General features: G+C 41.8%; 1 protein-coding gene across 1 annotated transcript in view; it reads left to right on the forward strand.

Moving 5' to 3' along the window:
- SORCS3 (sortilin related VPS10 domain containing receptor 3) overlaps positions 1-14,703 on the forward strand; it is a 314,167-nt gene that overhangs the window by 241,168 nt on the left and 58,296 nt on the right. Inside the window, exons 8-13 of the mRNA XM_076338968.1 lie at positions 2,379-2,468; positions 5,467-5,646; positions 7,457-7,603; positions 8,302-8,404; positions 12,665-12,741; positions 12,850-12,941. Coding sequence (XP_076195083.1) covers positions 2,379-2,468; positions 5,467-5,646; positions 7,457-7,603; positions 8,302-8,404; positions 12,665-12,741; positions 12,850-12,941 — 689 coding nt within the window. The remainder of the gene's footprint in view (positions 1-2,378; positions 2,469-5,466; positions 5,647-7,456; positions 7,604-8,301; positions 8,405-12,664; positions 12,742-12,849; positions 12,942-14,703) is intronic.

Raw genomic sequence — 14,703 nt, forward strand, 5'->3', positions numbered from 1 at the left:
ACTGAAAGGGAGTTTAGCTAATGCATAGTGAACTTGAACAGTGTTTGAATCCTACCTTTCTGCCTTAAAAAACAGACAAACAAGCAAACAAACAAAATATCTAAACCAAAAAGCCTCCAGGTACCAGTTTGCAGTGGCATAAACCCAAAAACCTATGTAAAATCTTTTGAGTATGGCAGACTTGGAGTAGATCCTGTCTTGGCACAGAGGGGGGAATTTAATCACCCCTTGATATTTCTGCCACTCTGTTTTCATGTATTGAAGATTGTTGGACTGTTCCCAATGTTAATTAGTCATCACAGCATTTAGAAAGTATGTAAATACTCATGTCTGCATCTTAAAGACAAGTCGATGACCATGTCTCAGCCCATCAGAAGAGGTGGATATTGAACCCAGGGTCCTTATCAAGTAGTCACTGGACACGTTCAGTCCTATGTGGACTCTGCTACAAATAATGGTCTGGTGCTGAAATAATGAGTGGTGTAAAGTGAGTTCATGTGGCAGAGTTATGTCATTTGAGAATTTGGATCTTCCACTGGAGGTGAGAAATATCACCAAGAGAAGATATTTAAATATTCCCTGTGCTATTTAAGTAAGATGACCTAGAAGCGTGGGATCCTTTGGGCAATGCTTGTACAACTCAGATACAATTACTGCAAACATGAATTTTTGCCTTTGAGTTGGACTGAGCGTGTATCACCTGCATAGTCTGTTCTCTCCTGTGAAAACCTGATTTTGGTGGGATAGTATTAGATGGGAAAGATATCTTTCAGAACTAACACTCACAGCCCTTTCACCATCCTCATAGCTGGAGAGTAGGACCCCAAAATGCTACTGTGCCAGTCCACAATGCACTTTACATGAAGTGAGAGTCACGTGACTCCTGTTCTCTCCCTTTCTCTGCCACTGGTTTGTTTTGAGACTGTAAGCTTTAGTTTTCATGCCTGTGTTTTCCCTTGACTTTAGCTATATGTTGTCTGTATAGAGTTTGTTTGCTGTGATATGGGTCATTTTTCTGCCTTCTTATGCTGTGTATGGTATAATGGTCGTCATTTTTTTCTTTTGGGAGCGCTAAATGCAGCTGTGATAACGTTACAAGTAAAAATGGCAAACAAGCAGAAGGGGAAGTCTTAGTGTAGAAGCCTGTCCTATTTCTAAACCTCCCTTTCTTTCCAGTTCTTCAAACTGTCAATAGAAAAGCCTTATCTTGAGTTGATTAGATATCAAATTTCATGACCAGTAACATTGTGTCCTTCGAATGACAGCTTCTCTGGGGAAGAAAGCCACTATCTAGAGGTGACGTCATTACTGAGAATATAATTGATGCTATAGCAATATTCCATGTAAGCTCATTCTGAAATATCACTGTCAGATAAAAGGGAGTATATCTAGGAGAGAGTCTAGGACCTTTCTGTTAGCTTTATTGGAAACTTAAGAAGCCAACAAATGACATTCCATATAATAAAGAAGTGCTTTGTGTATTGTTTTATCTTAAAACCTGCAAGACTGCCAAAACAGCAGAATATAGGAAATACACCGATGTAAGCCTTGTTGTAGCCTGGCCTGAAATGGTGCCAGAAAGAACACCTACAGCAAGAGTAATTGACTAGTGACAGGTTTAAAATCCCATATTTTACCAATTATCAGGGCTAGATCTCATTGATGCATGGCATTTATGTGTAGCCTTTACAGCTCATTCAGTCCATAAAAAGACAGATTTGGATGTCTATCAGTTCCCCCCCACATCCTCGTTCAGAGACAGTATGATTTCAGAGAAACCAGTTTTACAGTGAGAAAGAGCATCTAAGAGCTTAGCTCCAGCTTTCCAAGAGCGCATTCATTGTATTTACTGTTTGCATTAAACGGTGCTAGTGTGGATATCTCCTGTTAGTCACTGTAAAAGGTTGTTGGAAGACAACCCTGGCCCCAAGGGACTTATAGTGCAAACAGACAAGGCTGAGAAGCAGCAGAGAAAAGAGGTGTTATCTCCTTACAGGAAAGGAACAGAAGCACAGAGACTTTAAATTACTTGCCCAAGGTAGTTGTGCTGGAACCATGTGATGAAACCAGATCATCTTCTTTCTTCCACTCAAGACCTTAAACTTTATACCCACTTTTCCCTTTTTCCTGAGATGTTAAAATCATGCTGGGTTTGAAGCATGAGAGACAAAATGTAAAGTTCAATAGCACAGCTTAAATAAATAATGCACCAGCCCTCTCAAGTCTGGGATTTCTTTGGAGTTATACAGAAGCTTTTAGGGACAGCTGTGCAGGTCATAGGAAAGATATCTGAAAGAAAGGTTGTCAAACCCTCTTAGAGGTGTCAGCATAGGGTGTCTTGGAAGGGTCATCACTCACTCTCTTTGGTGTTTCCACAGGTGACAGCTGGTGGAAGAGCAAATTACTATGTGTCATACAGACGGGAGCCTTTCGCACAGATTAAATTGCCCAAATACTCTCTTCCTAAGGTGAGTGCACCGTTTACGAACACAGACGTGTAGTATCTTGAATAGCACAGCCTACCCAGTGGTGAAGCACCTTAGTGGGGTTCCTCTCTGGGGAGCTCCATTTGTTGTGCTGCTTGAATGATCTTTCTTAAATACGGATTTGGGATTGTGATTAGTGTGATTTGAGATTAGTGAGCGTTTCGGGAAGAACAGTTTCTTTTTTCCTCTGTAAAGAGCAAATGGGAATGAATAGGTACCTCAGAAAATAGAGCTCAAACCAACTTCTCCTTGACCAGTCTTCTATGAACACCTTTCCCCAGTCCTACTCTGTTTTCTATTAATGATTTCTCTGTAAGCCTGGCCATGACACTGAGAGTCCTGGAGAATGGTTAGGATGCTGAGCACTACTGCAGTCTCCATACAATGAGAGAAGCACAGGGTATAGCAGCTCCACTGTCCCCATTCTATAGCTGGATGTTGCCAAGAAGTCATGGAGGTGGAGTTGGCCCCCTAAAAGTTGTGCCTTATCGATGCTTTGGACACACAGAACCACTGCTGCTTAGGAGATGACTGAGATGGTTTAAGATTAACACTGACTGGCAAAGCTGGGAGGGAGGGAAGTTAGTACTTCTCATACAACTGTTCCTGGATTTACCTTCTTAGGCCTTAGCTTTCTACTGGATCAAATGGTGCAAGCCTCAGCAAGGAGAATATGCCCCTGGAATTATACTCAAATTCCATAGTGTAGTCATTGCTTGGGATTGTGTAGAACAGAAAGGACCAATCTTTCCAGTGTCTTGGCTGGATACAAGTTTCTGGGTAGCCTAATGGGCAGCTGAGACCACTGCTGCTCTTTGGAGCCTCAGAATGGCTGTTGAGGCTACTGTCATAGAGGGCTGATAATCAACAGTAATGGCCTTCCCCTTCCTTCCACAAGTGAAAATTTTGGTGGGATAATTGTAAAATAGTTGGCTAGATTTGCCTTGTGGGCTGGATCTACCCTTCTGATTGCCTGTGGGATATCTGCAGTCTAGCAGATATGGCATATTTGCTTTAACTTGTACCTGAAAACTTAATAGTTGTGAGAAGTTTGCATCTCAAACTCCCAATGTTGCACCTCAACTTCTTCCCATTTGGGTTGATCACAGTCCACAGTGTATTGACAGCTGCATAGCACAGATACAGTTTCTTTTGTTTGTCATTCCATGGTGGTGGTGTGGGATTCAGAATGTCTGACCGCACACCAACTTTTGGAACCCTGCAGCCATTTTTCAGGAGAAAAACATTGTTTATGCTTCCACCTTATGGATTGGCCTTGAAAGCTGCCCCTCATTAAAAAGACAAGTGGGTAGAGAGAATGACTGCCCTATGATTGTCCTGCTTTATTGATTGATGCTGTCACAGGTTGCTGGCCTGTTATGACAGATTTGTTGGTGGCCCTGGTTTAGAATTGGTGCATAGTATAAAATCAGGGATACTTTTGTATTTTTGTCATTTAAAAATCAAAAGTACTTTTAAGGTGTCATGGCAAAATCTTCTAGCCGTGTAAGGAGGCTTGTTTATGCTGCCCTTAGTCACTAGAACATTTTTGCTGTACAGTAATAACTATCCTGTCAGCTGTAGATTAATGAACTCTGCTGAAGTTGTACATATGTGAGGCTGGCAAATAGGGTAATGCAATATTTCCACTGCAACTGATCAAAACAGATTGAAGTCATTGGGTGTTTTGCTTTATTTTCACACTGCTGGAATAGGTTGGGCATGTACTTAATCTTTAAGGATTTAGAGCTATTGGGCAAGAGCAAACTTCCTGATTTAGTCTTCCTTCATTGAGGGAAATGGCAAATCTCCCACTGATTGCACTTACTGGGACAAAATTAGTCCCTCAAATGTTTTTTCTCCCCATCCCATGCTGATAGGCTATGTCAGGTCTATTTGAAATAGCCCCATCTAATCAACCCTGACTTTTCATCTAGATACCTCACACAGAAGATTAAGTTGCCTCCTAGGCAGGATGGGAATATTGAGCTGATCTTCCCCCAGATATTCTTCCCAAAAATCAGGTCACTCCGTCCTTTGGGAGACTTCCAGAATTACGGCTTCTTGATGCAGAAACAATGCAAGAAATTAATCAAGGCTCCTTGGCACCCTGGGGAAATTTTAAATAGATACAAATAGATAAATGAAGTCCCACATAACCACAGTGATTTTGCTTCTAGCTGAACCAGTGTTAGTTTGTTCAACAACGGTGGCAAGGATGAAGTGCTTCAATACTCATTACCACCCTGGAAATCATTTCCATGAACCTGATTAAAAGAATACTGCAAAAATGCACTGTCAAATCTCTTTGATATTAAAACTAAATGGGGAAACCCTTGCTGGACCTTCATATCTTGGTCAGCAGCAGGAATCCAACAGTGGTTAGTGGGTGGATTATTTGATAGCCTGTATATCGTGGGATAATAGATCTCAGACAAACTCTCAATAGAAAAGTCTGTTATTAAAAATCGCTACCAGCATTAGCTCAAACTGATCTCTATACCTCAGCTTCAAATAAATGTAAACTCCCAGTTTTTTTGAAACTGGTTCTTTACCAGTTGGAAGCACAAGCCCGTTAGTTGAGCATGTGGATGGAAATTGTCATTGCTTTTAGCCTGGTGCTACACCACGCTTAGTGACTATGAGGACTCCAGGCTCCAAGGTTGTGAATCTTCCATGAGTTATAAAACTGACTTTCAAATTTATAAATAAAAAATTAAACTGGATGAAATTCCTTGAAGCTACCAAAAATGAAGAAAGCAAAAACCCTTTGCCCAGCTGGTGATCATTAAAAAAATGAAATGCAGAAAAGTCACAATGGTGGTAATTTATTGGCTTGCTCTAACAGAAAATTGTTTAACATACCTATAATTCATGCTCCATCTCCATTCTTCCATAAGTCATGGTAATTACTACATATCCCAAAGGGCAAAGAAATACAGACATCCTCAGTAATAGGCCTTTTGTCTTCTTTTAACAGGACATGCATATTATCAGCACAGATGAGAATCAGGTGTTTGCAGCTGTTCAAGAGTGGAACCAGAATGATACGTATAACCTGTATATCTCAGACACCCGGGGGGTGTACTTCACCCTGGCCTTGGAAAATGTGAAAAGCAGTCGAGGACTGGAGGGGAATATCATCATTGACCTTTATGAGGTATGTAGTAAAAGTCACCCTACAAAGAACAGCAACTGCTTGCTAGTTCAAGTGAGTGTAAATCTCTTACCAGCCTTCCAGGGTCTTCATTTCTTTTGGGATCAGCCCAGAGGCTTTTACTGGATTTGATGCTGAGCCGACTCATGTGGAATAGACGCAGTGCATTCTGCTATAGGTGTGACAACTGGTTGCTTTCAAGTCAATGACTGGTTAGTTATGTGTCATTTCCAAAAGGGAAAACCATTATCCTTCTCATCCTACTGTGGACGTCTAGAGAAGGACCCAAAATACTGTTTTTCCCCTTGAACAGCTAGAGACACCTGCTCGCAGGTAGGGAATATGGATTCCACCTTTGTGAGCTCTGAGTAGTTTATGAATTATAAGCAAAAGTTTATAGGTGCCATTTGCCCAGAGATAACAGCTGGATAACTTCTACCCTGAATCATCTTCCATTCTCATTCTTCTGCCAGGCATTTCAGCCTTTGCCAACAGCAGTCCATTCAGAGCAGTTGTTCCAGTTCCTGGTTCCTTCAGAGCATTCTGGTTTTGGTGCGTCATAACTCATTGGATGGAAGATCTGCTGAGGTTCAGGGCTCAGTGCTTTGCCAGCAACAAACAACTAATCGGTAATACTAATAGTAATGGTTGCAGGCTGGCTTGGGAAAGTTCTACTGTTACATGGAGAAATGTGTTTGCAGTTACATATAGAAGTTAGGATTATACATTTATTTTTTTCAGCCAGAATAATGCCTGTTTAACAACATCATAAATGTGTTTATAAAAATCCAGGTCACTTAAGGCAATGAGAGAAAACTCAAAAATAATGCATGGATCAGTATAAAGGACAGGCTTTACATTTTATTTTCACCTATTTAAATACATTTTCTCGTCTCTGAAAAAAGATGTATTTCTTTATTGTGATGAACCAGCTAAAATAAACACGCATCATCTCCCATTCCTTGGCATACTCTGTATTCCCTAGCTGTGTATCATAGACTCTTTACTGTTAAATGCTGATACAGATTTTCACAGAGTCGTTCAAAGGGCAGTGTCACTCAGGGGGCTTTAAAGTAGAAGGATTTGCATCCTGGCTGTTGCCACGAAGTTGCAGATTTGCAGCAAGTTCCTTCTTTCTGTCTCAGTTTCACAGCTGTGCAACAGAGACCAGACTCAACACAAAATCTTCTTGGGCACATTTTGACAGGAGCGTATTCTGCTGGAATGGGTTCTGCTGACAAAAATCAAAACATTTGGAACAATTGGGTTGATTTTGACAGAATTTGGGAGTGGAAGCAAAGTGAAGAAATCAAGTTTGCAAAACATTAGTGTTTCAGCATATTCAGGATTTCCATCTTTTGTGTAAAAGGAAAAAAAGACCAACACAAAAAGATCCCACACTGCTTCTGATGTGACCTGCTGTCTCCCATGTTATGGCAATCTGGGGAGGGAGTGGGGCAGACCACATCCCCAGGCTTACAAAGCTCATGTGTGCATCGTGCATGCTGTACCTTGAAGCCCTTGAGAGCCTGTCTGCAAGCTCTCAAGGAAATCCGGAAGTGGGCTGTTTCCTAGGGATTTGCTCTGTGAACATCCTTGTCTTTTTCTTCCAGAGTGAGAGATTGCATGAGGCCTTTCAGCTGTGCAGGCATCATTAAGATGTACTTGTAATGCCATTCTCAGTCTTCTAAGGCTGGATTGAGATGACTTTATTGCTTTTTCAGAGACCTTCCACTCCTGAGAGTGCTCAGATGGGCCTTACTTTTGGCCTGTTCTTCCGGTGTATTTTTTCATCTCTCTCCATTTTTCCTAGGTAGCAGGGATCAAAGGCATATTCCTGGCTAACAGGAAGATAGATGACCAAATCAAGACTTTCATTACCTACAACAAGGGCAGAGACTGGCGTTTTCTGCAGGCACCGGACACCGATCTAAGAGGGGATCCTGTAGTTTGCCAGCTGGTGAGTGGCAGACCTTTTCCAAAGCACAACTGACTCCTTCAGAGCTGCCTATTTTAGTCACTGGGTTAACAAAACGTCCAGTGAAACTGGGTAGGAGGGATTCTTGCCAGTCAGAGAACTGCAGAGTCCAGGTGCTTCAAAATGGGGCACAGTTTACAGATGAGAACTTCGGGTTGGGCTTACTGCCATAATTCAACAACATTCAGTGAACAGCCATTTTACAGTACGCTGTAGCCCCTGTGTTTCAAAGGAGTGGTATTTCTCTGAATTTTCACTTGATCTCTCTCCCTGTGTTTTTTTCTCATGACCTGCTGAGTGTTAATTAAATTAAGTAAATTTCTTTTTCTATAGCTTCATAGATCTTAAGGGAAAATTCTAACCATCTTTCTTGACCTTTTTTATGGAACTTAAGTCAGAATAAGAAAGTTTCTGGGAAAAATTGCTCTAGATCAGATTGTTGGTAAAAACAAATGCAGACATGCTTGCTTGTAATGCAGTGTTCCTACTTCTCTTGCTCTCAGCTACTTTTATGGTGCTTATTCAGAAAATGAACAATGCTGCTATTTGTAACAGTGCTAAGAGCAGAGGGGTCATTTTCAGAAGCGTCAGAGCACCTGTGTGCAGTCGCCAAGGGTTCCTCTGATATTTAACGTGTTGCATATTAAAGCTTCTGCCTTTTGTTTGTTTCCTGTCAACAGCCCTTTTGCTCATTGCACTTACATCTGCAACTCTCAGAGAATCCGTACACTTCAGGAAGCATTTCCAGCAAAGAGACAGCTCCTGGGCTGCTGGTGGCAACAGGTGAGAACATAAGTGCTTCTTACCACTCACCCATTCCTCACTGGGAGCCTGAGAGTATACGAGATGTTTCCTGTTGGTGTAAAAGCTTTCAGCTCTGTTTCAGCAAGTGCTGAGCTAATGCACATTAACTCCCATTTTCTGTGAGCTAGGAGAAGGTATGTGGCCCCTGACTTAAAAAAAGATAATGCCTGTCAGGTATTTGTTGCTCTGCAATAACCCACATGCAGGTCTAAGCCTACACCTGCAAGGGATCATTACCAGCTGGCATTACTAACTCCTCTCACTTGACATCATTACAACCACTGATGTGGGTGCCTACCCATTTGCTGGAGTTACCATGAATGAGAACAGGGCCTATGATCATGGCTGCACTCCTGGGAGGTATCAATACATTCCACCTTTTGAGTAGCAAGCACAGAGTTGTTGCAAAGCCTGTCGGGTGAAGCCTGGACTTCATGAGTGCCTGTCTTGTGCATGGCACCTACTTTCAACACTGTATTGCTCCAAGACTAGCAGCACTTCATCAACACTGCATGGGTCATTGTTATTGTGGGTTGTTCTGCAAAATAGTGCTTTGGCAGGTCACAATGTTTTAATGGCAACCTGCTACAATGCTTCACGGTGGCAATGGCTGACCCACTGTAATTAATCTGACAACCCGTACAGGCCCTGTGTGCCCACAGCAAGCAACCTAATCAGGATGGATGGGGCTACCAACCAAACCCAGAGCTCCCACAGCTCTGTGGGAGCTGCTGGTCTGACAAAGTGCTTTCTGAATGGCTGGTGCTATTGAAAGCTGGCCTCTGAAACATGTAGGCTGTCCTGCCTTTTCACAGGGAGGCTCCTACATACGCTCAAATATATCCAAATAGCTTAACCATTCTTTCTAAGGCTCATTTTATCTCCTTTGTCTTGTTCAGCCTAGCAGTGGCTTGCAAGTGTGTCATGTTAGCATATTGCCTATATGAATTTACACTGTTTCTTCCAGCCATTTCCATTCTCATGTCCTTCTGTGCTTCCATGTGTCTGCCAGACTAAGCCAGAACCTGAGAGACAGGTTGCCTCCATGACATTTATATCTCAACAAGGGAAACACCATGTGATTTCCAGTTCACTGATCCAGGCCAAACGGGGTGAGATAATTTAGTTTAAACCTCCAGATCTTCCTATGCATAGCCAAGTGGAGTCATCGCTCCTGGCAGGTCACACTTGCTAGATGGATGCTTAGGAGCAAGCCCTACTCATGATGCTGTGATTGCAGAGCCTTTTTTCTTTAACCTTTCAGGAAGCAAATAGACGCAGCAGGACAGTGAGATTCTAGGCATTGATCTAAATCGTTAGTAAATGAGGTTCTTTTCAAGCTGCCAGTGCATGGGATGAATGCTTTCCCAGTCTAACAATTAACCTTTAAAAGGCAGAATATAATTTCTGCCTTACTGCTTTGTACAATAAAAAGCTTAACCTGTTGGGAATATACACATCTGTTTCCACTAACCAGTTTCACGACAACAGGAACGTCTCACCATGTTGGCAAATGTGTTCCAGGATAAGCATTGCAACTTATTCTCACAGGCATTGGCTGCTCAAACTCTCTGTGTCTTACTCTTTGATTTACAGTGGTACATTTCCAGCAATGATGGGAAACTCGGACTCTTGATGTGAGCGCAGAGGTTAGATTCTTGCAAAGGGAAGAATTATGTTTTAGTATCTAACTGTACAACTGCCAAATCCTCTTGACTTGTTTGGGAGTTAGTTACGTTTGGTGGGGTTTGAATCCATGTAGCTGAAAGAAACTAGATGGAGAGAATGAGGAAAATAATGGAACGGGTTCACACAGAAAAACAGACAGATAGAAGTGATAGCAACAGAATCTCACTTTTTTACTCTCTTTCCTTGCCACAGTCTGGGAATCCCTGTTTGGAAAGTTGGTTTTCCAGTTTTGATATTTAAAATATGGTGATACAAAACTTAGACTTCTGCCTTTAAGTCAGTCTCTAATTCTTGAGGACTTCCACTCATGATAAGACACTGGGCTAAACAGACCTTTGGACTGACACAGTAGATTTATCTTCATGAACCTGGATGTCCCTATAGACTATCCTTCTGCATGGTTGCCTACAGCAGGTTTTTCTTGTACCTTCATCTAAAGCAGTCGGTCATTCTTGCTGGTGTCAGGGAATAAGATTAGGTAGATGGACAGTGTGACATTTCTTACATCCTAAGCACTGATGGAAAAGCCTTTCTTGAATTGTCCTGCCTCTCTGAGCCAGAAATTTTATTTTTTGAAACAGCATTGTCACAACAGTGTGGCTAGTTGGATTCCATGATGGTGACAGGAGTGTGTCAACCCACATCTGGGTTTTAATTTCTCATTTTCCAGCATTAAATATCAGAAATTCAATTAACATTTTCATTAGTGTGTTTTTATTATGCTCATGTTGATGCTACAGATGTGTAAGAGTGCCACCTCTCCCCTTGCTATTTTTGAAGAAAAAATATTAGTTTCCCTTCCATGGAAGTTACACCTGCTTTAAAAACAGTCTCATTTGGAAGGTATAAGAGTGGCTCACTGGGTAAAGAATTCATGGGCTTTGAATAAAGAAGTCATGGGTTTGACCACAATATGGTGGCTGTGGGCCATTATCATTGGGAGGCCTTCTGATGGAGTATCTGTCAGTGTTACATCTGCCTGCTTCCTATGGGACAGACATTCACACCACCAGAATCCCACCTAGTACTGATTGAAGGTACTGTTGATAGACCAGCAGAAAAACAATTCCTGGGTGACTGTGGTAGCTTTTCCCTGAGTCACTGGGTGCTTTGGGAAGCAGGGAGGTGAGAACAAATTTGTTTAGAACAGACCTGCATTGTTCAGTGAGCCTGGTGCTTTTTTTTAACTCTGGAAGCAGAAGCAAGATGCTGCCCTCAGGGCAGTGTGGGGAATAAGCTAATAAGGTCTATTCAGAGCATGTGCAAGTTTTTCAGATATTGGGCATCTCTTTCCTGCAGCTATTGGTGGGTGCTCAGAGGTTCCAGAGGGCTGGGGATTTAGTCCAAGTTCATTATTTACTCTGTATTAAGACGTATCACTGTAAGATTTGAGGTTGTCTCTGCCATCTCAGATGAGGGACCTTGGAAAAAACACTGTTTCAACCTCTGAAGTAGTGTCTCCAAATGGTGTTCTGCCATGCTTTCTCTATATATGGTTGAGGTCAATGTTTGAGCTTTTCTTTACATTGCTTTGATGTGTGGCATATCCATTCCGTAACACATGGTAAAGGCAGAGTAGTTCCCCCTATAAGGCTGTCAGCAGAACATTTTCCATCATAGTGGAAATTACAAGAGTAAAATTAAGAACCGTACCAAGTAACCAGTAAGTTTAAACTCACAATTTGGGACAACTAGGTCAATGAGAACAATCAGCATTGTGTAGAATGATGCTCAGTCTGGTCTCTACCTCTCTGCTGCAAAGTCATTTGACCCATCTTAATTCTCTGAACTGTTTCTGCCCTCAGGTGAGGTTCATACCTAAACAAACAAAATTTCCTTCAAGTGGAACTTATATTTCATTACATCACAGTCCTCATTAATTGCAAATGGTTAGGAAACCTAGGAAGAAGCTTTGTTTATTTGACTGCAGGTTCTGAGACCAGTTATGTGTTTGAGCATTTTGACAGAATCTTGAGTAGACTTTCTAGCCCCAAAATCATGGGCTTCAGTGGCCCTGGGTTTCACCTCTAAACTCAGCCGTATGAGTTAACTTCCCTGTGAATGTAATTGCATTACCCTTAACAAAGACTGGCAGATCACAGAGATGCAACTCACCAGCCAGAGCACAAAGACTACAAGTTCAGAGAAAAATGTGTATGGAATGAAATATCCGGTAGCCAGGGACAGTGGCCACTGTTCTGCTGCCATTCTGATGATTTGTGTGCACCAAATGGGTGTGTGGTTTCATACGCAGTTTTTCAAGTATGTAGGTCCTTGGCTAGAATAAGCCTGCCTTTAGTGGCTTGCAATTATGGGTAGTGCTATCTGTTGGGAAAATAAGCTGATAATACTGTTTCTCTTCAGTGCCAATTTTCAAATGGTACGGCTCTTGTAAATTAATCTTGCACCTGACCATGGTGTTGTTTTTAGATGAGAACAGAATCAAGAACAGCAAAGAAGCACTGGTCAGACCAAGTGCTTTTGGTTTCCTGGAAAAATGCAGTTCTGTGTTCTCCATACAAGAATGTCTGACACTTGCTTGTGTTGCAGGCAATATTGGCTCTGAGCTTTCCTACACTGATGTCGGTGTGTTCATCTCTTCTGATGGTGGAAATTCCTGGAGACAGGTATGTTTTGCAGAGCAAAGGAAAGCATGGAGCCTTTTGCTATTGTTCTCCTGAGTCTTCCCTTCCCAGTGGAGTGGAGCATTCATGCAGTACCTGATTTGTTTGCAGATCTTCGAGGAGGAATACAATGTGTGGTTTCTGGACTGGGGAGGGGCACTAGTGGCCATGAAACACACGTCAGTGCCCATCCAGCACATGTGGTAAGGAAACTTGTTACTTTGAGAAGGTTTCCTGATGGCGATAAGCTGACAGTGGTGCTAATATCTCTTGCATCACCTGGTCAACATCTGCTCGTGTCTACAAAATGAGCAAATGAGATCATTCTTATCTGCGTTTTACCATCATTTGGGTTTTGTTGATTAATATAATGATTATTGTACCATTTTAGAAATATAATGTCTATATACATAATCACACACGTATATGAATTATTCTTTGCACTAGTCATGTACTGTGAGACTTCAGGTGGGGTTTCTTTCCCACAGACACATATATACTGAGTAAGAAGTCATCCTTTGTGCTTCAAGTATTTCTGAAAGGATGTGTCCCTCACTTCTGCTTTTTGTTTACAGAATTTGGTATTACACTGGTAAGACAGATAAAGGGAGGGAGAGGAGAGGGCAGTAGGTGTTGATAAGGACAATAGAGATATGTTGCTAATGTTGCTGTCTCCTATAGGATTCCACTATCAATTTCCAGAGATACAGTGGTGGCAACTGAATAGAGTTGGGGGTGGAATAGGGCAAAATGGTTTCTCAGTTGAAGATACTGTTTTGCTGTAAGTGGGTTATAACAATCTAAGCACTAAAGTTACTGCTCAAAGTTATCCTCTCCTTAGCCTTTGCCTCTCTCACTCCTGCACCAGCTAAGCATTGGAGAGAGGCATTCTGAAATTCAGAACTAACCTTGTTTACAGAAAATGTGTGTATTAGCATCACCTTCAGTCTCTGGTCTTGAGTGAAAGAGGGGCATGGCTAATGGACTGACCTACCCAGCTTCTAATGTTGTTTAGAAGTGCATTAGTTAGAAATAGCCTTGAGAGACAAGTTTTGTGTTCCTGTCTGCAAGATTGAGCCGTCTCTCAGCTTGATGGTGCTAAGCACATGTCTATCTCATGCTCTTCATGCAAAACAGGAAATGTGGCCTTCAGTCAAATAGAAAAAGAAAGCAATGGTGTTTGGCAGCAGTGATGAGGTGATTAAGGTCTCCTCTACCTGAGTCATTATTGTACAAAATCCTTCAGTTAAATTGCATTCAGAAGCTAGAGACCTCAAGACAAGCTGCCTTTACCCATCACAAGCTAATGTTCCAGAGAGGTACCTTAAGAATTTTAATGACTACTTTTTCAATATGAAAAGCTTCTGGACTTTATATTCCTGACCTGACAGACAACTCTGAGATGACTGCAACATAGATTTCTATTAAAGTTTGAATATGTTGCATTTGAGTACATTTCTTTACCACCTGAGCTAAAGAAATGACTGCTTTAGTTTTGGTGTGGTAGTGGATTGATAACCACAGGATGTATTGGCTCATATTCCTAAGGCTTTGTAATTTTTCTAGGATCTTCTTGAGATAGGGGGACCAAGTGTTCTGTAAGAGGTCTGTGCCTCCATGTGGCTTTACATGCAAATTATTATATGCAAAATGAGGGTTGCAATCTTTGTCTTGCTTTCTAGTGTTCAGGAAACAGGTTGTTTGTTTTAACATAAGAAAACTTGTTCCAGTCATAATATATGTAGCCGTACTGAGTCAGGGCCAGGGGTTAGTCTAGTCCAGCATCCTCTTGCCGACAGCCTCCATAACTGGATATGTAGAGGAGTGTAGTAATCGAGCTGACCCATAATGATGCTTCCAGCAGACTCCCGCTTTCTGTCTGTGGTTAGAATGTGTTGTTGTGTGACTAGAAACATTTGCCTCTGATAGGTAACTCAGTAGTCATGACTATACCTGAAGTGCCCT

This window comes from Aptenodytes patagonicus, chromosome 5 (genome assembly GCF_965638725.1).
Source record: "Aptenodytes patagonicus chromosome 5, bAptPat1.pri.cur, whole genome shotgun sequence".
In the NCBI taxonomy this organism is placed as follows: Eukaryota; Metazoa; Chordata; class Aves; order Sphenisciformes; family Spheniscidae; genus Aptenodytes; species Aptenodytes patagonicus.